Raw genomic sequence first — 23,597 nt, forward strand, 5'->3', positions numbered from 1 at the left:
AAGGTTTATTCTTTGTGTTTGCTGCTGAAATTCAGATTTGATCAATGGACAAGCACCAGGAATCATGTTTTCTTACATGCTTTTCAAACTCCATGGCACAAATGCTTCTGTGGCAGGCAACTGCTGCCCCGCAGCAGCAGCTCACTCAGCAGATCATTTTCTCAGACGTGCTATGCGTGACCTAAGGAGGAAAAAGGACGCAAAAAGCACGCTCCTTTTCTGACCTGCTTTTAACTGTCACAGCCAATACTGCCTCTAGCTGACCAAGTAAAAGCCACCACTTTGCTGAATCAAATTCCGCCACTTACGCCACGATTGAATTTGCCAGTCTGTTTGTAGAGGGTGTACGTAATCAAGCTGTATAAAAAGTGAGGGATAAGAAAATGGCTGGTATTTTTGCTTTCCTATGACATTTTCTGGACTGATATATATATATATATGTAAAAGGAATTTTCTTGAGTTGCTCTGGATCCTCTGACTCTCAGATCTGGTTATATTTTTCAAACCTGTACTTAAGAGTAGTCCTTACGTATCTTCTTATAGTAAAATTAAAGATCACGGGGCAGACCCTCAACTAATAGAATCTGCAATTGCACCATCGTGTTAGAACAACATAGAATCTCTGAGGGTCTGCCATACCAAGCATAAAGAGTTTACTTTCTCTTCCTTATGCAGTATCATTAATCAATGCAAATTACCCAGACTGAATAGTACTTTATACTATCAACCATACAATCAGCACTATTAACCAAAACGTAAAGAGCACAATACCCCAAAATAAACAGCAACATGTTTACTTCAGCGGGATGCCTAAACTCAAATTTCTGATGCAATTCAGCTCAAAAGCTTTTCTTGCTTAAACTAGTTTTGCAAAAGAGCACTGCATCAGCTAAACAGAGGGCCACTTCACTGACAGAAGACCTTCTGGGCATCTAACAAAGCAAAGCATGTTTTCCAGGGTCTAAAATTACATGTGTTACAAATGCAGCACTTAAAGGAGGAAAATCTGGGGGAACAAGCCAGGAAATACTGCAAGAGAATTGGTGGAGCTGACCCTACAATGCCAGTTTAAATTGCTTTTAAGGGAAAAAGAGAAACTATGCCAAACAACACATTGAATTACTCCCACATTATTTTACAAGTGCTTTAGAAGATGATGGTTGTTAAAAAGTAACCTCAACTGAAATGTATCCAACGCCTGAAAAACAAACTAGTGGCTTGTTTCCTCTTCTTGTGGTGCCCATTTAATCAGTTCAGAATCAGGCTGCTCTTTTCAAATAATTTGGCCATGTGCAAGAACCTCTTGGAAATGACTGAAGCTCAGGAATACAGTAACTAATGTCTATCTAATTATCTGTCACTGTGGCATTGAAACATCTGTAACCTTGCTCTGAGCTGCTTCTGCCCAAAAGACAACCCACGCACAGAACCTCATGGAAGAAGATCCCCTCAACTCAGAAATCTATGCTAAGGGCATAAGGAGAAAAACCCTTCCGTTTCTTACTGTTCTTTCCTCTTTCTGTGGCACAGCAGAAGTTGCAAATCACAGTGAATTCAAAGGTAAAGTTCCAAATACCAATTTTTATTCCAGCATTTCTTCTTAACCTCAGATTCAAAGATTTATGGCTAGGACATCCCCCAAAGGTCCAGCGTGATCACTTCATCCTGCCATCTGCATAGCATAGGTTGAACAGGTGAAACCCTTAGGGTACCTGTTTTTCTGTACAAACTATGATGTATTTTTCAGAACAAAAGTAATTTGACTCTTGACACCCTAATTAATGCAATAGTTAAACACTTGCAGTTGAAGAACAATGAAACTAAAAGTTTTTTTCTCCTTATGCCCGTAACACACAGCCAGGAACTGTTACAGCTGGTTTTAACTAGACCAGACCAACAGGGCTGACTCCAACAGATCCGTACCGAACCGTATCCCGCTCGACCTGACTGCTCACATCTGCGTGGCACAGCGGTGTGGTGTTACCAAACACTCCTGTCGGTGCACCCAGGCTTCCCAGAAGGAAAACAATACCCGTATCTTCAGACTGTATCACATTACTTCACCTGATAATAGTTACTGTGATATGAAAACACAGTGGGGTTTGTTTCTGTTCTGCTTTTGGGGATTTTAAGCAGCCAGGGCAACAATTCCTTGCAATTACCATGTGTTTGTAGATTGCTTTGAAAAGTTCTGTCTTCTTTTGTCTCCATGCACATTTTTATCTAATTTTAACTTTTCTATGTAAACGAAAGCATCATGCCCAGAAGTAGTTTAATGTTTCCGTGACAGAATTTCATAATGAAGACCTGACATTTCTCAGACTTACTGGCACAGTTAAAACTTAATGGAAAAAATCAACTTTTAAAATGAGATATTTCAACATTTTCCAATCTCACAGTGCTAAGAATGCAGGTATCTCCCAGGGAATCTTGTGCTTTCGAAGTAAAGCAGAATGCCCTAGCCCACAATTTGTTAATATATCTCCCAAACTGCATCAGTAAAACACTTTTTTTTATAATCATTATACAACTCTGGGGCAGCTTAAAGTCTGTCTTCAACCTCCTAATATCAAAATACAGAAGATACAAGAGTGCATTTCGCTTTCAATGCAGTCATGGATATTGAGAGGCAAGAGGGAAAATTACAATACACAAAAGTGGAACAGTTCCTTCAAGATTTTTTCTTAATTCCTTATAGATTACTATTTTGGCATGTTTGACTCACTAAAGCAATTATGCATTAGCAATATATGTAAAAGCAGAAGAAAGTGAATTCACGTGAAGATTTCACCAAGTGCAAGTGGCAGATGATAACCAGGTAACTCTTCAGCCCTGTAAGCAAGATCACTGACAACAATCTGCAAGAGCTGGCCTGAAGCTTCCTCTTGCACAAGGGCTCAGACAGACCCCGTGGGTCATTCTGCAGCAGCCCATCAGGAGGATCCCACCCCCGATTCACCTAGCCCCCTGCTCCCAACCTCTGGTCTCACAGCCACCCCACAAGAGGCAGACGTGTGTCCCCAGCCCCCCAGCTCCCCACTGAATGTGACAGGTCCAAGCTACCTGTATTAAATCAGAACTGTAAACTTCCCTGCTGTGTTAATGACTACAGCAGGCAGCTAACAGCAGCAGCACCTGAGGAGCCAGCCAGCACGCACATTCACTTCTGCTATCCCAGGTCCCAGTCCCATCGCTGGAAGCAGTTACCTTCAGCAAAGTCCTGAGCAGATAAGACATCAGACAGAGCCTGTCTGTCAGACCCTCACTGGGGAGCTCAGGCAGATGAAATTCCTTGCAGTGCTCCCTCCTTGCCTGGTCCATCCAACGTTCCTGCTTGCCTCTCTGAAATCAAGAAGCTTTTACAGTTGTGCTTTCTTAAGGCATTTTGCTGATTATTAAGATTCTTCAGGGTTAAAATCCTGCTTTTTTTTGAAAGCAAGTTCAAGGTGTGACTGACTGAACCTTAAAAAATTTGGAATCAAAGTAATAACAACAAACCCAGCAACAAAAACATACAAACAGAAGGCACTGGTCACTGTCACACAATGGTATGGTATAGTACATTGCTATTCAAAGAAGACATAAGTCTTCACTTGGCTCTTGCACAACAAGTTCATTGGGTATTGATACTTTCGGTACCTGCACTTAAGGACGTGATTTATATATTGTATTTTCAATGTATTTCTCAGTCTGGTTACACAGTGGACTCATTCAACTGACATTTTTCCCATTGTTTCAAAAAATTAAATTTCATGAAAACTGAAATCTTCCCTCGGAATATGTTGCTTTTGCTGAAAATGGACAGAGGGAAGTCAAAATCATTTCCACCTCCCTGTTTCACTTCAATGCTGAAACACTTTATTTCACTGAAATTTAAAAAAGAAAATTAAATGCTAGTAATATTACAACCATACGTGTATTTTCAAGCCTTGACAATACCGAACCCACATACTTGAATACTTAAAAAATGTTTTGTATTCCTGGAACATTTTCCCATTTTCGGTTTTTGTTCACACTTGGAATGCAAACAAGTAGTCAAAATGTTAACATCACAACAACACAAAGGGAGCATTTTGCTCAGACACACAGAGCAGAAACTGATGTCATCCCAGAGCAGACAATTAACACGTATCATTGCAACTCATGCCGAAGTTTACGCACACATTGACCTGTTGTTTGTTTACAGATGCTTTAGCTCTTGTCAGTGATGCTAGAGCACCTTATATGCATTACAGAAAGCCCTTGAGTTATAAAAAGAGCATTTTAAACCAAGTTTCAGAGTCAGGACCTGGACACACAAAGATTAACTAACTTCCTCACTGCCAGATAGGAGATGCGTGCAATGCAAGCCAGCACTCTGGTTCTGCACCCCACCCCCCCTCGGAATACCCATCGCAGCGCCATCAGCCACAGCTACCTGAGCGCAAGGCACACAGCACTACTCTGCCTTGCGCCAGATCTCCGCTTGGTGCGTTATTTATCATTTTATTACTTCAGTTGATCAAAATAATGGACTAGATGTTGACTTTTTAGCTGTTTTGGCAGCCTTGTTGGAGGAACTTGAAATTATTAAGCAGATGTTCTGCGACATAACTGGGGGCTTGTTTTGCTCTAATGAGATACAGTATTTGTTACAATGAAGGAAATTGCTTGCGGATTTGCTATAATGCATTTTACATACACTGGGTTACATTTATATTGGAGTAATGAAAAAAAATACAGTAAAAGTCTATATTACTTTTCAGATCTGATGATGTCACCAGACTCATATTATTATATTTGAAAAAAAGATCAGGCTCAACATTTTGAGGTCTGTTTCTGGTTTTATACTTGATATCCACCTCAGTGGTGTAATGGATCCAAACAGTTAGCTCTTTGTGATCTCTCTCCAGAGAGATCACCGTACCATTTCAGCAGAACCAACCATGGTGAGCTGCACCTCAGTATTTTTAGGCCTCTGACCAAAATCATTCAGAAGCAGATCTCCTCTCTTTGCAGATATACGAGCAAATTTAATGCACAGTTTCTCTGGCTCTTTCAAACTTAATTTTAGATTTGTGGTGTTTGGATTTGAATACAGAGTTATACAGTGCAATATGGAAAGCAAATTAACAAATTCACAAGTCGACTCTGTGGACAAATGCCAGAGATTTGTATCTATCTGGGTGTAAGAGGGAGGGCCAATCCAGAAAAATATTAGCAAGAATTGTATCTCCTTTGTAAAAGACCTCAAATGTGGCTTAGATATTTATTATGCGCCGTGCTTATAAAACTTCCAAGATGTCTAATGGAAACAGAGCACAATAGAAGCCAGTTCTGCTTTTCATTTTATATGCTACCACTGGGAATCTCTTTCTTCTGATGTTCATCCATATTATAAGCTTTCCTCTCACAGTGGGTAAGATTTTCCTTGCTTTGAAAATAGTAATTCATCATAACAAGAAGGAATACCGAGTGTATATAAATGCCAGTCCAACTACTTATGCTGGCTAAACTGGCAAAATCTTTTTAATTCCCTTTGCAACACTCAGCACTACCAAAAACCTCCATTAAAAACATTAACAGAATATTCCAGAAACACAGGAATGCCTACATTTAAATCATAATGTGCAGCGCAGGCACCCACGTTCATATTAATATGTAACCACATTTTTCTAGCGAACTGTTACATCAATGAGTTGTAAACTCTGTGCTCCTTTGAAATAGTGGGAGATGAAGTTGGAAATTGTCACTCTGAGGGCTTTTAAAGGAATGCCACATTAAAAAATAGGCTATAATACTTAATCCTTATGAACCCTCTGTAGCAGTCTATCTTTATAACCTCCCATCCCTCTCCCCCTCTTAAAAGCCTCACACACTGGAACCAGAACTTGTGGATCTACCTTTTCAGAACACGTGGGTGTTAATTTCCAAAATCTGCACAACGCCATAGAAATTACGGTAAGAAAATAGAATTTTGCACCTAAACATTCCAGAAAGTGAAAGTGCAAGTTCTACTTCTGAGAGTGTGCATAAGCAATTTCTGAGTACACAAATGGAGGCTGCAAACATAAATGTTTAGATTCACAACTGACTCCCTCTGAAGTTAATGTTATCTTTCCTTTTGTATCAGCTGATACTGGAACAGGCTCAAAATGAACAAACCATAAATGAAAAGTATCTTAATATGTAATTTTTTCAACATAATGAAAAATACTTGGAAGAAATCAGTCTCCAAAAGTACATGGGAAGGAGCCTGTATTTACTAGGACCCCTTTTGTAGCTCATTTCTCCAAGAGTTACTTCAGTGTTCGGAGGTTTTTTGAACTAGGAATGCATATACTGTTTTGATTTTTTAGGAGAACTGTTCATACTTAAAAGGTTCAGAAGCAGAATAAATGTTTCATCTAGAGGCCACAATTTTAATTGCTCAGGAACACATACAGTAAAACAAAAGACAGAGACTTTCTGGGGAGCAGTGAAGTAATTTGGAAGTAATTTGGTGTCTGAATGGTCCTAAAACCCCTTCTTCGCATACTTGTAATTCTTCACAGAATGAAAGAAAACTCCAAATCCCATGTTTACGTGCCGCTGCTTTCCGAGTCCCTGCCTGTACACTCACCCTACAGAACCAGGCACAGACTCAGCAAAAGATCCTTGAGCCTCTGAACAGAATAGGTACCACAGGTGAGCTTCTTGAACCAAGTCATTGTTTTTCGAAGAAATTGAAAATTTCTATTGAGGTCCTGAGTCTGCATGGAACGAGGTACATACCAATTCTACGAATACACAGAAATCTGGATATCATCAGCCTGCAAAGTTTTGCAGGATCAGACCTCGGTTCTGTTCACTTTTTTAGTTACATGGTGAATTTTCTTCTAAATGACATCACCCAAACTGAAGTGAATGGAGAAAACTCCCACTAGCCTCAACCTTTCTTGGACCATTAGGACCTATAAAAATTTGTATTTATATTGCCTTCCTTTAACTACAGCAGCAAGCCGCCTGGGAGCTCCGCAGCCTGCTACACATGCAGCACCACACTAGGACCATCCCTGTTGACCGGAGCAGATAAACATGAAAGCTTTTTTGAAATCAAACACATGGAAAATATTATGAAACTATTTAATCTTTTGAAATGCGTAACTGAATCAACAAAAAATATAACCACACATAAATTGAGGCAAAGAGAGTAATTTTAAAAGTCTAAGACAGCTTGGTAAGTATTTTTTAGTAGGGAGCCTCTTTTCTACTTAACCACACTCACTTTATCTATTTTCTCCCTATGTCTCATCAGTCGTTTCTTTTTAAACATGAAAAGAATATTCACCAGGCATTTTCCAATTTTGCCTTCAAGGTTAACCGACCCAACACTGCACAGAAGAAAGTATTTAAAATAAAGAATATATACTTGATATTAAAAAAAATATGTACAAGAAAAGTGTTGAATAAATACTCCATACATTTAACAACAAAGATGGAACACTTGTTGATAATCCTTTGCTTGTTTCCTCATTTATTCAATAGTCCCCGAAGTTAACGTATAACATGTTAAAATGACTGCACACCCTTGACCTTGCAGCTTTATTTTATTCTCCAGACTGTTCCCATGGATCTGGGTGACACGGGAGGATCATGGGGTTTGTGCAAGAAGTGCACACCTGCACAATGCTGAGCGCCCTATGTTTTCCCCTGTTCTAGTGCATTATACTACAAGAAATGGTTGTGCAAATCTGCATGACAAGGACTGCTAGGACTACAACCATAAAACTTATAAAAAATAGTTTCCTTGTAAAGCCGTAAGATACACCTGTTCAGAGCATCTGAGCCTGTTTGTCCACTATAAAAGGAATATGCCACTAGAAAGAACATATTTAGAAGAATTCAGACTAAGATTCATTTTTTGTATCGCAAAAGAGGTGTGGGAATAAGGACAGGATACCCTCTTTACACTAGTGTTTTGCTATAAAGAAGCCAAGGGAAGGGAAAGACTTTGATCCAATGGCACAGGCAAATTTTTTGAGTGATATTTTGGCTCTGAAGCTTAATGGAGGACTTTTCCCACAGATGACAGGAGTAAAAAAATGACAACACCATCTTGAAAAAGACTAAAGCATCCCAAAGCACTTACTCTAGATCTGCACTTACACTTCAGTTCAAGTCATGAGTGTCTCCATTTGCACAGCGTTTCTGAGAGATGCTTGCACAGCGTCAGGTAATCTGTTGATGCTGCAGACACGAATCCTCACCTGAACCCACAGAGGTCTCGCTACTGATAGCAAGCGGAGGGAGTAAATACAAATTGTATCAGAGCAGGCTTAATAGGATCTATACCACTCATTTCCACACGTGCTTTGTAAAAATCAAACCTTGCTTCTACATTCTATTCTAGCTTAACAATCTTCATTACCACACAACCTGGATACAATTCTGTTTCTAAATCTGAGCTTGAAAGCCACAATGTCTGTCCCTAACTTTCTGCTCCCACCAAGGGAACTAGAAGCATGCTTTGAAATGAGGGCAAAATTCTTCCTGAGGTGTTTATACAACTCACAATTAATGCAACTAGGCAGGCCAGGTACTCTAAAACACAGCAGTAAATATTGGTCACCTGGATACAGAAGATGCCTCTTCAACAGCAAAGCTAGGCTACATTGATCTAAACCCTGTAAGATTAGGACAGATATGGCATGCCAGCCCACCTCCTTTCTCTCACTTTTCTGCCTTCTTAAAAATACATTCTGTTTACATGGTTTAACGTTCAAGTCCACTTTGAAGTATACCGAGTTTACGGCTGAATGATAACTTTCGATGGATGTTACTTCCCATTTTCCTAAAGGCACCAACAACCCTTCCCAATTCTTGAGGCTCATCCAGGTGTCCATCTATAAACACCCAGATCTTCTTGCTCTCATCCCTCTTAAACCATTTCCCCCTCCAAACAGCAAGAAAAAAGGTGGAGAAATTAAGGTATGCACAATGAACTAGGAACACAGCAACACGTGGTGTGTGAGACCTATTACAGGGAAACGGGTGACTTCATACATCAGAGTATGGTCCCTGCTTAAAATTAAAGTTAAAAATATGTTTGCATTATTATTTGAATTGTAAGAAACCACAGAATCCCAGGTAAAAGCCAGGCTCTGATACAGTTAAGCTTCTTACAAATGCAAATCAAGACCTGTATTACTAAAATTATAGAGGAAGAATAACTATAAAAGTTAAGTTGCCATGAGGAAGCATTAGGTTTCCATATATGTAAGTATCTAAGCATATTTTTTTATTAAAGCTTTCTATAGAAGTAGTTACATATTTCAGTAATACACAGGATATTTACAATTTCCAGGTCAAGCTCAACACAACAGATGTTCAGGAAGCAGATTTATTGATGAAGTCAAAGAAATGCCTCAGATACTTTAGCACAGCCATACTTTTAAAACTTTGCAAACTTCCATCTGTTTTCTCTTGTGATCCATTCACAAATCGGGAAGAAATAAAGGGGGGGGAGGGGCAGGAAAAGGGACATAGTATAAATGAACTTCCTGTTCTACTGCATTTGAATAAAATCTAGTCTCATAAGTGAGCAACATTACAAAGAGATTTTGGTTAACAATAAAACAGAATTTTCAGTAATGTGTGAAAAATGGATACTTCACCGTCTTGGATAGGATTTCCAATGAGTCTAGAGGAAATCAGAGCTCATATTTCATCAGAATTCAAGAGGAATTGTATGCCTATAGTGCTTAAGCTCCTGTCAATAATTTCAGCTATATGCTTCAGGATGTCTTGTCTTAAACTAATCTGCTACTAGCTTATCGTTCAGTTTAATGTTACTTACTTTCATGTGTCAACTCATGCAGTAGTTGAAGACCTGAAGCCATCAATTCTCATAAAATACAAAACAGGATAAAGTTTTCACCAGATTTTTCAGAATTTATTTCCTAAATCTCAAATCATGCTAGATTATAACACTGAGGAAAAGTTCATGTGAAATACACATGTGAACAGTGTTTAGATGGGAATTATATCAGAGTTGTTTAACATGTTTTAATTGATAGACATAGACTTGGACTTTTGCTTTTTCAGGAGACCAGCTCCTGGGTTTTTTCTACACCCGTACTACAAACACGGAAAAAATCAGGTGGTAATAATCCCTTTGGTTTTTTTGTGATGAAATGTAAGAATGTCAATTCTGTTACTACCTATATTCTGTTATTACCTATCGTTAGGGGTGTGCAGTTTTGAGTCGTAGCTAATCAACAAATACAAACACCATCTACTCATTACATTTCAAACCTCATCAAACTCTGTCTATCACCTCTTTGATGAATCTGGCTACCGCATTTCACACAAAATAGGAATGGGAAAAAAAAGTTACAGAAAATACAGTGCATGCAATTAAAATACAACCTTCAAGAACAACGAGCCAGAAAATGGAATAAAAGCAATCAAGAAGATTTCTAACAGGTGGAGGGGAAAAAGAAAAAAAAATTAAGCAGAGAAGTATGGTCTATTGTGATCAGAAATGAAGACTTCAAGCAGCTGCCTCACTGAATATAATACCTTGCAGCTGGATGAACTGGAGCACAGCTGGATTACTTCTTGATAGTGTATATATACTCAAACATCTGTATGTTCACTAGAAGTAACTTAATTGAGAAAGTATAAATAAAACAGAAAGACTACTTCTTGTCCTTTGGGTGAAAAATATTAGGTTGCCACAGTACTGCACACAAAGCTAAGAGCACACCAGTTCAGCACAGTGTATCCTGAGCCACAGGGAACCGGCAGTTACAGATCAGGAAAGGCCAAGAGTTCATGAACGGGGACTCCGTTACCTTTGCTCCTCAAGGATTGTGCTCCTCTAGCATTCCAGGAACATACCCCAGGGCCTACCTTACCACCCTCATGCAAGGGTGAACGCTCCTAATTGCTCTAAACTGAAGTTCCACTTCCAGTTAACTGAAAAAAGATGACACAAATGTAATGTTTCTATATATATATCTCAAACTTTACAATGCTTCTAGAATGGTTTTATATTAAGACGTCATGAAATCCAACAATGGTCACTGAATGAATGCTTGCACTAATAACATGCCACCAAAACAAGTATAATACATCCTCGGTTGGCCAGAATATTAACTGGTTTGCAATGTCATATAACACACAATAGGCCACATTTATATCTGGCCCCAAAACTTACTGTAAAATTATTGATGAGTATTTGCTAGCTGTATAGAAATAGTCACATGTAATAACAGAAAACTGACAAGCAACATCCAGAAAGCTGACAAGAGAAGTATTACTAGTCAAAATGGTGATATTCATTTAGCAGACACTCCCAAGAAGGGATGTCCTGATGTTCCCTAGTCCTGGTGGATGAATGCTGCTGATCAACAGATTGGAAAATGCTCCACAAAACATCTTACTGATGACACTTTGGAACTGAATAAATGGTTTCCTCACAAGCCGACATACCCTTGTCTAAACAAAGCCTCCCAAACCCTGAAACATCAACAAAACAGAAAAACCAGCAAAACTGGCTGTCTAGGATCTGTAGGCAGTGCCTTCGCTGCCCTGCTAACTGTGCTCCCTACAGCCACTCTCTGAAGCCAGCCCTCTCCGACTTCTGGGTACTTGATTCCAGAAATGCATTATGCTACTTGCACCTCTCGGGATTTTTAAAAGATCAATTAGGCTTTTCTTCCATTTCATAATTACTTAAATCATATTAATCAGAACTCATTCAGTGCCTTCAGGGTCATCAAATACCAGCAGACTGGAGAAGTTTCTTAACAGCTTAACAATGTGGCTTAAGTTAAGCCACAACAATTTGGTCTGTTACGAGAAGCTATTTTGACATTCAAAATGATTGAAATCTGCAGTTACATATCCAGAAAGAAAATAAAAAATAAAAAAATGTCGCAGCCCTGCATTAGTCTCCAGTCTCCATCCTAATACCAAAAATTAATTCAGCCTAAATCAGAAATGCCTCTTACCTGACACAAAGTATACAAGTTGCAGTATTTGCTAGACACCTGTGGAACTTACAAATTTCATTTTCTTCAGAGCTTATATTTTTCACAGCCGTAAGCTAGGAGACCTCTATGCCTAGAGGTTATCAAAGGTATTTTAAAACAAAAGTAAACTCAGAAAGGATTTTACAGCATGTCGACAGAGATCTACCTCTACCGTGAGTTCTCTTCTGAACACAGCACAGGCTCCAGGATGGAGCACTGACATAGTCATTTTAGAGAAAGAATACCACAAAGTCCAGTGTGAAAAACCTGCCAACCACGTATCCTTACATCCACTCAAAGTTTGGGTTCTGACACATTTCAAGTAACCAGAAGCCAGGTAACACTGCCCAGCTGCCCTGCCACAAGGCCCAGCGCATGTCAGCCTCCAACTCCAGCTGATTCTGAATCCCTCGTTACGGTGCCCATCAGTCGTTAGGTTTGGTGACAACGGTAATAGGGGAGACTGGGAACCCGTTTCCCTCCCCCCCCCCCCCCCCAGAAAACACAGCAGTGACATTAGTGCCATTTCATACATTTTACTACTGCTCAGCTACAGGAATTTTTATCCCATTTGAAACCCAGCCTGAGTCGATCCCTGCTCCAAAGAGCAATGTGGCGCACAGGCTCCGCACAACTTCTGTATCTCAGCAATCAAATAGGAAAATACAGAGATTTGTAAGAGGAAGCCAGACCTGGCAAGTGGAAGGAACCAGAGGAACTCTGCTGTGCCTTCCAGCGCTCCCCCTCGCTGCCCGAGGTCACCTGCCCGGCTCCCTGGGGACGCTGCCCTCGCCGCCCCAAGGCGGGGAGCAGAGGGAGCGCAGCCCCGCCACGCACTCCACACAGGCCTCCAGCTTCCAGCGACTATCTGCCAGCAACAAACTATTTAAACAGCTTTCAAGATCTGAGTGTGGCTCTGTTCCTAGAAATTCGTCTGGCTTGATACAGTATTTGAAGCCAAAGACATCTTGACTCTGCTGAGTGAAACTAAATCATCTGTACAGCCACTGCTACGATGATCCTTCAGCCACGTCCTCATTCCCATTATTTTTTGGGTTTTTACTTTGTTAGCTAGCCTCCAACAAGCTCTAACATAAGTTACAGCTACACATGTAAAATAACACATACGTTTGAAATGGCAAGAATTCCCGGTCACTGCAATGCAGGTAAAGAACATGCTGCCCTGCAAACAAGAGCCTTCAGCTGGAAGGGGAGCACTGAAACTAGAGCTGGTTTTCAATAAAAACCAAAGAAAAATGTCATTTGGAGGAAATACTTGGTCAAGTCTACATTTTAGAAAACCTCCCATTAAAATTTTCCTCTAAAGTAACAAAATGAAAAAAATTCAAAAAAGAAAACAGAAAAAATTCCATGAAAAATTTGCATTTATTCTACTATAAGGGAAGGGGACAAAGCCTCGAAAAATTTTAGTGGCAAATCATGCCTGTCTTTCAGTGGACCGGGCTTTGACTTGCAAAAACCTCTTTTTTTCTCTTTTTTAAGAAAGTGAAATTGTCTCTCAGGAGAAAATGCTCAAATGTTAAAGTATTTTTCTGCTTGTAAATTGCTACATTCAAAAGGAAGAAAAATGCCAACTCCCCAAATAATACATTTCCCACTGTTTCAAGTTCTACACACCGGAGTTGCAACCACAGCTCCTCCTAGATTTCGGGGTCCTCTTCCACCTGCGAGGCAGGCAGGGGCAGCCCTTGCTGGTGGCCACGCAGAGCAGCTCAAGGCGGGGAGGCTGAGCATCCCTGCAAGACTTGGCCTTCACAGAGGGCAGAGCACCAAGGCCAAGGCCACGCTGCGCTCCTTGCACAGCACCGCTCCTACGCCTGCCTGCCGGCCACAGGGATAATGCTACCTGCTGTAACAGAAACCCATGGCAAGGGCTGTCAGATAAAATATCACCTATTACAAAACCATGGCTGCCATTATCAAACAGAACAGAAAGCAAAAGGGCCTGCAGTTGACCAGGATTTTCTGCAGTCATTGATTTGAAAATACTGTATTTGACAAGTATTTTTGGATGCATGAAGACTACTCAGGTATCCTCCTGAAGATGAAGTATCAGACAAGGATTCTCCTGGAGAGGACTTTATTTCTACTTCAAACTTGTAGAGGATTTCTGGCAAAAAGATCTGTAGTTGTCTCCCTCCTCTCAAAAAATGCAGCTATTCTTCACTGAGAGGCTCCCGTGATCGGATTCCCACTGAGCTCTCTTTTTTAATGAACCAATAGGTTTTCTCCTTTCAATAGATTCTTTTCATACAGCCACCAAAACATCAAACGCTCCAGGTTATGAATTTTTCACAACTAAAAATAAAGCTAGCTGAAATAAATAGTTCAAATTAAAGAGTTCACTTATCAGAACAGTTAAAACATTTATTGCTTTTGTAGACTTAAACTTCTTTACAGGTTTTATGTTCATGTCACTGTGATATTTTCCCTTAGTCACAACTGGATCCTTCCTGTCAAATCCTGCCCTTGAAGTCATTACATGCTATTGGTTCTCCAACACAAACTAGATTTTTTTCATTAAATACTCTAAATTCATTGGGTTTATAGTCTCTTTAATACAGCTGTTTTAATAAAGACAAAAGTTTGTGTTGGAGCTGTGGCAGATAAAACAGGAGTTAGAAATGCAGCTGCACCAATCTGAACAAGGGGAAACTAAAAATATGTGTTTTTTAAAAAATAATAATAATTACACTTAATTCGCCATCAAGATAGGGCTGTAAATTATGGTTTAGCTGCCCTTATTGATCCAACGTAAACATCAGGAGCAAGCTGCGCTATGCAGGGGAGGGAAAAAAATGACTGTGGCATGTTTTAGATCCCCTGAGTCATCTTTCCTGGCACAGGGCACAGCGAGTCAAAGCTGCTGTGTAGGAAGCAAGGAGATGGAGGTGGGCTGAGCTTGTCACCATTGGCTGTCTTGTCACTAGCAGTTTGAAAAGGGACGCATCAAAGCTGTTACATCAATACAAACATAAGCCTTTGGGGCCATGTTGCAGAAGTCATGCTGTCCGCAAAACATGCCTTCAGCCATGTGCTTACTGGGGTACCGAGCTCTTTTTTCTACCTAAATGCATGGTACAAAGTGCCAAAGCTGTACAGCTCTGAAACTTCCTTTTGGGCAACTTCACAATGCCAAACATGACTTTAATTAAAAGCATAATATATACTGAACGTTCATAATTTAAGATAAAGAGATACAGCTCTGCAAGTATTTACTATACCCACAACAGATAAAACTAGGGCTGAGACATGACTGCATGAGACACAAACATCATTCAGTCAACTGGGAGTTAGATATGAACCTGCTTGAGTCTGCACTGACTCACGTTGAGCTGTAAAAATAAGTAACATCAATTGTGGATCAAAGCTGCTCATCTAAAGGTACTACAGAAAGCATGCTAGCATGATAAGCACCCTGGAAATGTCCATTTCTGGGTATAGGAAAAAGGAACTTCACACACATGCAATACTCCTTAAGTCACCTGAAAAATGAACGAACAAGGACTGCTGGTATCTCCTTCAGCCCCTCTTCGGGAGGGTCTTTACTGTTCCAAAATAAGCACTTTGCCTTTGTGCAATGAAGCAAGGCACTGAACCCCGAAAGCTGGCTCAGATAGAGCTGTTCACACCGTGCAGCCCAACAAGGGGTTCCCTCAGCCCCCCCCGAGCAATGCAGCGACAGCAGCACGTGCCGGCTGCCAGCTGGCACACCCAGCCGCAGCCCTGTGCAGATGCACTTTTCACTGCTTTCAGTTCAAAAATTACTGTTGGGCTCTATACCACAGGATAGGCATGACCTCAGTTTATTAACAATGAAAAATCACCAGTAGCTATCACCGTTTTCTCCTTCTAAACCCATTAGGATGAAGGGAGGGGGAATAAAAATAGGACAACCAGGAGGAATCCATCCATCATGAAAGAAACTTTCCCATTCATTTTCCAAACCTCTTGTTTTGCCTCCCTTTTGGAGTTGGGAAGGCAACAGCACAACGAGTTAAAGACCAAAGGGAAGGAAAGCAAAACATACACAGAGCACTCATTGTGCCAGAGCAGGTCACTGATACTGAAGATCTGCACAATCAGGTAAATCTTACCTCTAAACAAATTTTAGGATGTACAGAGGCAGGGCATTGCTATAAAGATAAATCATAGTACACTGCAGCCTTTATTTGAAATGAAGTCTTCTGGCAAAGAGAAATCCTTGCAAACACTGACTATAAGACCCTAAAAGCCATGGCATAAAGTAGTGTGTGCCATTCTGTTATACATAGCTACTTACATAGAAGGCAATAAAAGCCATATTCAAGTGACAGTTTAAAAATACAGGTAAATTCTCTTCTACTTTGTTCTTCTCAAATCTAGAAAGGTTAAGCAGATGGGCCTCCATCCTGAATTTTGAAATTTTAAGGTGAGACTGTGCCTCCATTTGGAGGGGAGACATTGCACAGAACGTGGTACAGAGCACACATAGCCTGTAGGTAGAGTCTGTTGTAACAAAGTCATCGTTGTACTCTCCAACTAATAATTCACAACTGAGAGAATGGCCTCGGAATAATAAAGACAGCTAGTCCACAGTACGCGTACCTGTTTCTCTGTGCATAAATCCTCCTTGGTCTTTGAAATGTTGTGGAAAACAACTTTAAAATGTTAATTTCAAAAATAAGAAATGAACTAAATCCCTCTGAATCCAGAGACATATTTGGAGAATAAATCATCTACCTCATAAATAATCACAAATCTCAGCTGAGGTGGGCCCAGCTCTTGTTTAAAGAGACACAAACAAAATATATAACTATTTCACAATACATGTTTCTGAAGAAATATTGTAACCCCCAACTGACTGACATTTTATCCTCCAAGGATTAGGACTTTCAAGGGGTGGCAGACCACAACTAGAGCTACTGCTGCTGCTTTGTGCTCCTGGACAAACAGTGCAACATGCAGTTGGGGAAGTCCATAGCACAGGTTATCACCATCCCAACTGTCAAACATCCCATTAGAAAATACAGATTAGACAGCCAGAGAGTCCTGAAATGAATGCATAAGGACCATGAGTCACAGACTAAAATGACATTAAAAAAAAAATATAAAATATCTAGCCTCATTACTGAAGTGGAGCCATATTGAGCCTTCGTCATCAAATTAAGTATGTAAGAAGACAGTTGACAGTATAGTAACTGAAATACCGTTGCAACACTATACAAAGCAAATGGTATACCAGTCAAAGTAGGACTTTTATGCTTTCATTCCTGTAAAACATAAAAAATATCGATGTGAGATTATCTACTTGTCTGCCCATGAATAAACGCAGCAGACAAACAGAGCAAAATGAGCAAGACTCAAACAGCAAAAGCCTGAATGCTTCCACTGGATAAAAATCACATTTGCCTTTCCAAAACACAATCCATATAATAATGCAAAACCAAGTTGTCTTCCCTTACCTTCTGCAAAAGGTTCCCATTCATAAAATCGACCCATAAATGGCTTGTTATTGTATGATGCACATTGCACCTCTCTAATATTTCTGCTGCTTTCAGGACACATCTGTTTAGATAAAAAAACCAGTCACATTATAATCAACAGCAATGTTATTATTGCTTTCTTATTAATTCCTTTTAGAACTTTAATGAAGGCATTGCCAAATTCTAATCCAGATAAACAATATTAACATCAGGAGACTCCTTTTCTTTAAAACAGGTAACAAACACTATGCTTTCAAGTAACAGTATCAAAAGTACCTGTAGAAAAAACAAATTTGTGGAGGGAGCAACAGTTCTACAAAGAAAGCAAGATTTTTATTGAGCTATCATTTTCCTCAGCAAAAACATGACACTTCAAGATAAATTCAATAAATCAGATCCAAATAATTTCCTTTCCACAATAGCTTCACATTTTTCATTATTAATTTTCTGGGCTCAGATTCAACAGAGTTGAAACACTTAACATACACGCTTCCATAACTTATTAAAACCTGGCCTCAGCTTATTCTCATCCTATGCTTCAATACCATATTACTGCTTTTTCTTTTTTATTTCTACATGCCGCTATTACAGTCATTGCATTATTCTGTAGTTTAACTTATGCCTTCAAATGCTGGCTTCAGAGTTCTTGAAATGAAATAGTGGGAAGAGCTTCTTACATAGAGGCATGTGCCTGCGCACGCACACAGGCATATTGAGGCAGGGCAAGTTTTACAGCTAGAAGTAATATCTTTTATCAGGTCACCTGCAATGCAAGCCTTTGGCAGACAACCCTTCTTTAGATGGGAAACAGATTCCAAAAGTAAATACACGTTAAATACTTAAATACTTAATTACTTTGTTCTGCCTATATCCTCACAATACAGCAGTTAAAAGAGTACTCTGCGTGCAAGCACAACAAAGGGGAGAGAGCTTGCTAGAAAAGGCAGGGGATTAATTAGAACAATTTCTGTGCTTGGGGAGAACAGACAAGCTTTGGTCACAGGTGCATTTTTTTCAGCTAGCCTTTAGATGATCAAAGTGGCTATTAAAAACTATTCAGGAACAGTAGAAACCACATGAAGAACTGGACTAGAACAACACTATTTTTTTCTATAGAAGACAGATTTCAAGGGAAAACTAGAGACAATACTGTATGAAGCAGCACACCAGAGGTCCCAGAGGAGATCTTGCTTTGCATCCAACCCTCTATATGAAGATGTTTGTAACTGGATCAGTGAGATATCAAAGTCAAAAGATTTCAAGTGGGCTATAAACTGTACCAAAGCCATGCCTGGGGGAAGGTTCATGGACTACTTTATCTTCCCTTTGAATCATGGCAACAAATCTTCTAGAATAAACACTGTTTCTGGCCAAACAGCCATCTGTGCTTTGTTTGCCCACCCTTCTGAGACCTCCAAGTACATGCAAATACTGTTTTCCCCAACAAACCCTCTGATGAAAAAAAGAAAAAGTAAAAATAAAAATAAAAAAGCTTTCCTCCAAATAGGATCATAAGCCACGGAACTCCACTGGAAGGGTGGAACCACAAGCGTTCCTGGTATCAAATGCAGAAAGCAATGCTGTATTCCCACGACTGAAATCCACAGCCTTCCGTCTGTGACAGAGTAACACAGCAAGGACGATTCGGGCTTCAACACCAACGAACCGACGCTGGGAAGCTTGCATTTGTCATGGAAACCAAGTAGAGCACATATCCTGAAGCTGAAGGGATAGACCTTGAGCTGGCATAAATTAAGGTCACTACATTACGTCTCAGCAGAACGACATCAGTTTGCACCAGCAAAGAACCCAGCCGGAAGGGTTTCTTTTTGGAACATGTTTCCCTTTTTTTTGGCACGCGTTTGCTGACAGTCTATTGTGAGGGTTTGTTGTTTCTTGTTTTTCCTTTGCTGAGCCTTGAGCTCGTGCTCTTGTGTACCAGTATTTCTGGCTCATAAACCATTTCCTGTACACCCCGTTCATACCAACTGCAGACAATGTATGAATAAATAGATCAAAATATTCATTACTGTTGCCAAAAAACAGCGACACCCGCCCCTTCTAACATCATTTTTATATAGCTACAATTTCTGTTTTTAAACTGACTGAAAGTTGCCCACAGGACAGAGGCCCCATTGCTTTCAAGCAGAAAAAAAGACTGACAAATACACTAAACATTGTGTGGATCAAGCAGGAATCAGAAGAAAAGGCAAACTCAGTAACAACCCTGCTACTTTAAAATCCCAACTCGGCTATCCTTCCTCCATTTCTTCCATCAAAGTTTAATTACAAAATAAAATTGTGAGTAAAAATTGGAGCATGTGACCTGGTCTGCCAAAACTCTTTGCTTTATTCTTTATATAGGCTATACTCGTTTTCATTTTTAAATGTCTTTTAAAAATCTTTTACGAAAGAGTTAACTACAAGGTGCAACTAGTCAAACTTACTACAGTTTATGAATCAGCAAGGCTTAAAAGAGTAATACTATACTCTGCGTATATACTAACTTCTACACACCATTTATTAACCCCGCATAAATTCTTAACACACAGCTGAACAAAATGACAGTTTCACACCGCCTGCTTCCGTCCCCCTGAAAATTAAATCTGTGAGCCTTCCTCAGAGGAGCTAAGAATGCCTGGCACTTACTCTTGGCCCCTCTGGCTTTTCAGCACATCTTTCAGGCAGAAAAAACACTGTTATCACTAAAAGGAAAAAGCATGACCCTCTGCAATCCAAAGTGAAACTTTATCACAGGGCTTTCTGTCGATTTGCATTTTTTTATGTATTCCATGAGAGTACAACCTATTTTTACACTTCTATTTAATTATTTCTGTCACAAACACATATAGCTTGACTACAAACCTCCTAAAAGACAGCAGCAAACATCTGAAATAAGATGACAGCCCCAAAGCAAGCTCGTACTTACAGCATCTAACACCTGTACCTTACAGAGTTCATCACTTGCTTTCCAGCTGGCACACTCAGCTGGGAGCTACTGGAAGATGACTGGAGACGAAGCCAGGCTTTCCCCAAGCACTGTCCCCTGCAGGGGGTCACACCAGTTCAGCTCCATCCAAGGGTCTGCCCAGGACAGCATCCCTACACCCTTCCTGGCCCTCTGCCAAAGGAACAGCAATTCTGCTTTAAAAAGTTGGCACATTGTGGCATCTTTACAGAAGAAGAATGTTCCCGTGGCTAAGCCAGAGCACTAGGCTTTAAACAACCTGGATCTCTTTCCAAAATCTCCCTGAGGCTTTCAGAATGAACTTTATTAAAATATTTAACCTTGTTGTGTGATCCTCCCTCAGTTCCCCCTCAGTGACATGAGGGCATGAGGATCGTGCTGCCTGCAAGGGACTTGAAAACAATTTTTTTGAAAACAAAATGTTGACTTTGATTCATTGTTTTGTTAACAACAGATCTGTTATTCTATTTTTTCCTCAAAAACTTAATTTCGCTTTGTGATTACTGAGGGAGTTATCTAAAGGTTTTCATAGAGGTTTTGATATAAAAACAGGATGATCTCTTTGGACACTTATAAAAAAAGAAATAAAATCTCATTTTTAGCGCAGGTCTGTGGAGGCCAGAGCAGCAAAAAATATACTTTGCGCCTACAAAGGCAAATCTCAGATTCTATTGTGTAAAGGCATATATAAATTATCTAGAAAACTATAGTTTATGCCAGGAGAAGGTTTTTTTACTATTCCTTTTTCAGTTGTGCACTATAAAATGAGAAACAGCATCTAGAATCCATAATTATGTATGTTTTTAGAGGATGTCTCTCCTATTTAAAAACCACTGCTTGGAAGACCCAATGCTGTAAGTTAAGCAAGCAGGACTTCACGCAGCTAAGTACCTTCAAAGTGCTGGAGGTTTTCACGCAAGGCAAGACATTTCTAGAACATCCACTGATGGATTTCGATGTGGCCATTTCAATGAGTATGACATCTTGGCCAGCTTTTCCTCCTGTGCTTTCCGAAGGTGACATTAACAGCAGCAGCACAGCACTACATTGCTGAGGCAGGCAGCGCTTAAGACAAAACATTTTAGAAATATCCTTTTGTGTTTGGGGACCTCAGGCCAAATGTCTTGAAACGGACTGTGCCTGCAGTTGATAGCGACTTTGTACTTCTGAAACAGTTGCTTTATTTATGCCTCCAATTGATCTGAGATATGCAGGTATTAACATACTCTGAGGGACAGAAACACACAGTACTTCTCATCGTGTACCACTACAGCTAAGGCTGTAAAACAAAGAAACCACCCTACTTGCTTTTTAGCTTTTTGGAACCATTTGAAAAGCACAGATTTTTAACAAATCTTGAACACTTGGGCTAATTAATGAAATGTTGGCAAAACGCCAGAAAATTATCAGTCTGCCAGCAGATGTGCACTCATGCTGGATGCATGCCTGCCATTAGCAAAGCTGTTGCAAAGCTGCGCTGAGATAATGCACTTCTGGAAATACATAAATGGGCTGTTTCGATGCTGAAACCACCTCTAAAGGCAATTTAAACATTAACTAAGATTTTTGGCACTGTTTTATTCTTATGACCTACAGTAACTAACTGGCAAACACTTTTTTCCAGAGCCCCATAGCCTTTCTGGGTTCTCCACGTTCAGGCATAATGCATAATTAATATTTTCTGTGTGTGCAATACTATATATTAAATTAAGTCCAAGTAATCTTGTACTGTAGTTTTCACTTCTCAGTGGTTCTATCTAATCATATTAATCCTTTGACATTCCAAAGGATAAACACATCTCACAGAGAAAACAATTGAAATGTTCGTTTCTGAAACAGTAATCTGAGGATTCTTCTCTCAGTTTCAGAACATAGTGGCATGCCCTTGCAATGTGCATAATACAAAAATTCCAGTTCTTTACACAACAATCCACCACCTCTGCAGTGAACTTCTGCTCTGAAGTGCTGGTGTCTTGCTCCTCCTGAATCCTATGGAAGTTCCATGTCCATATCTGAACACAGAATCTGGAATCCTTCAAATTTTAATTCTTCTGCTAAGTCGTTTCTCTTTGCATTGCCAAGGGCCATGCATGCCCTCCCCATCAGTGTTACTGAGAATCAAGGCAACCTACTTTTGTCGAGCTGAACACACACAAGAAGACAGCAACAGATCCATTTAAACTACCCGATACTCTTTTTTATTCCCCCAACAGTTCTGATTTTTAAAAACGGTAATGTAACATGAAGACAATTGGCTGCCAGCTAAAAAAAAGTAAGGTATATTAAATGTGACTAGGTATCTGTGGCACAAAATATCAGGCAGATTTTTTATTCAAATGGAATTGATGCTTCTGAAAAATAGAAACATGCCAGAAACTTTGAAATGCAGAATTTTTAAAATTATGTGAAGAACTGCTCTGCAGTAAAAATAGCGCTAGCCAGCTCTCGTTACAGTTCATGACCACAGACAGTACACTATAAATGTCTGGCTTGACATGGAACAAAAATTAACATCTGTGAATGGAGTGGGATCTGGACAAGTTTATGAGGAATGAGCACCTGTATTGTCGAAATCTCGGCACTGCCTCAAGCAATGAATTTACACCTACGTGCCTGTTGCAATGGAGATTAAGCCTAGTTATGACAATCATCATAAACTAGTTTCTTTACTAACCAGACAGAGATCCTGAAGCAGTGCTGAATCTAAGGGAGCAAGTAACACGGGGTTGCAGCCTTTCCCTTTTCCCTCACTGCTTTCAAGGGGCTGCCTGTCATAGATGGAAAAGACCTTAGCTGTGTGCACCATACAAAACCATTACATTTCTGCCCACATCCCATTCAGCTAGCAACAAGCTTGCATTTGGAACAAGCTGGTGGGTGGCAGAGCTGCACACGGGGGTGTCTGCCTTCCTGAGGTGCTGGCTCCCACTGCCATGGGGAGGGGAACTGCGACCATCTCAGTCTGGAACTTAAGAACCCTTTTGTCCATTAAAAATTTCAGCTTTGCACCAAGAAAGTCCTCTGAATTAAACCAGAAAAGTCTTTGAAGTGTTACCTAAACCTAATCTTTATTATCTTTGCGATGTATCAGACAAATAAGGCATTAATGCATAATGTGGCAAATGCATCTACTACTGCTACTAT

The 23,597-nt window shown here is 40.0% G+C and overlaps 1 protein-coding gene across 1 annotated transcript in view; it reads right to left on the reverse strand.

Moving 5' to 3' along the window:
* Window positions 1-23,597, reverse strand: part of THSD4 (thrombospondin type 1 domain containing 4) — a 319,595-nt gene that overhangs the window by 224,180 nt on the left and 71,818 nt on the right. Inside the window, exon 6 of the mRNA XM_040601898.1 lies at window positions 17,465-17,567. Coding sequence (XP_040457832.1) covers window positions 17,465-17,567 — 103 coding nt within the window. The remainder of the gene's footprint in view (window positions 1-17,464; window positions 17,568-23,597) is intronic.

This window comes from Falco naumanni, chromosome 7 (genome assembly GCF_017639655.2).
Source record: "Falco naumanni isolate bFalNau1 chromosome 7, bFalNau1.pat, whole genome shotgun sequence".
Classification (NCBI taxonomy): Eukaryota; Metazoa; Chordata; class Aves; order Falconiformes; family Falconidae; genus Falco; species Falco naumanni.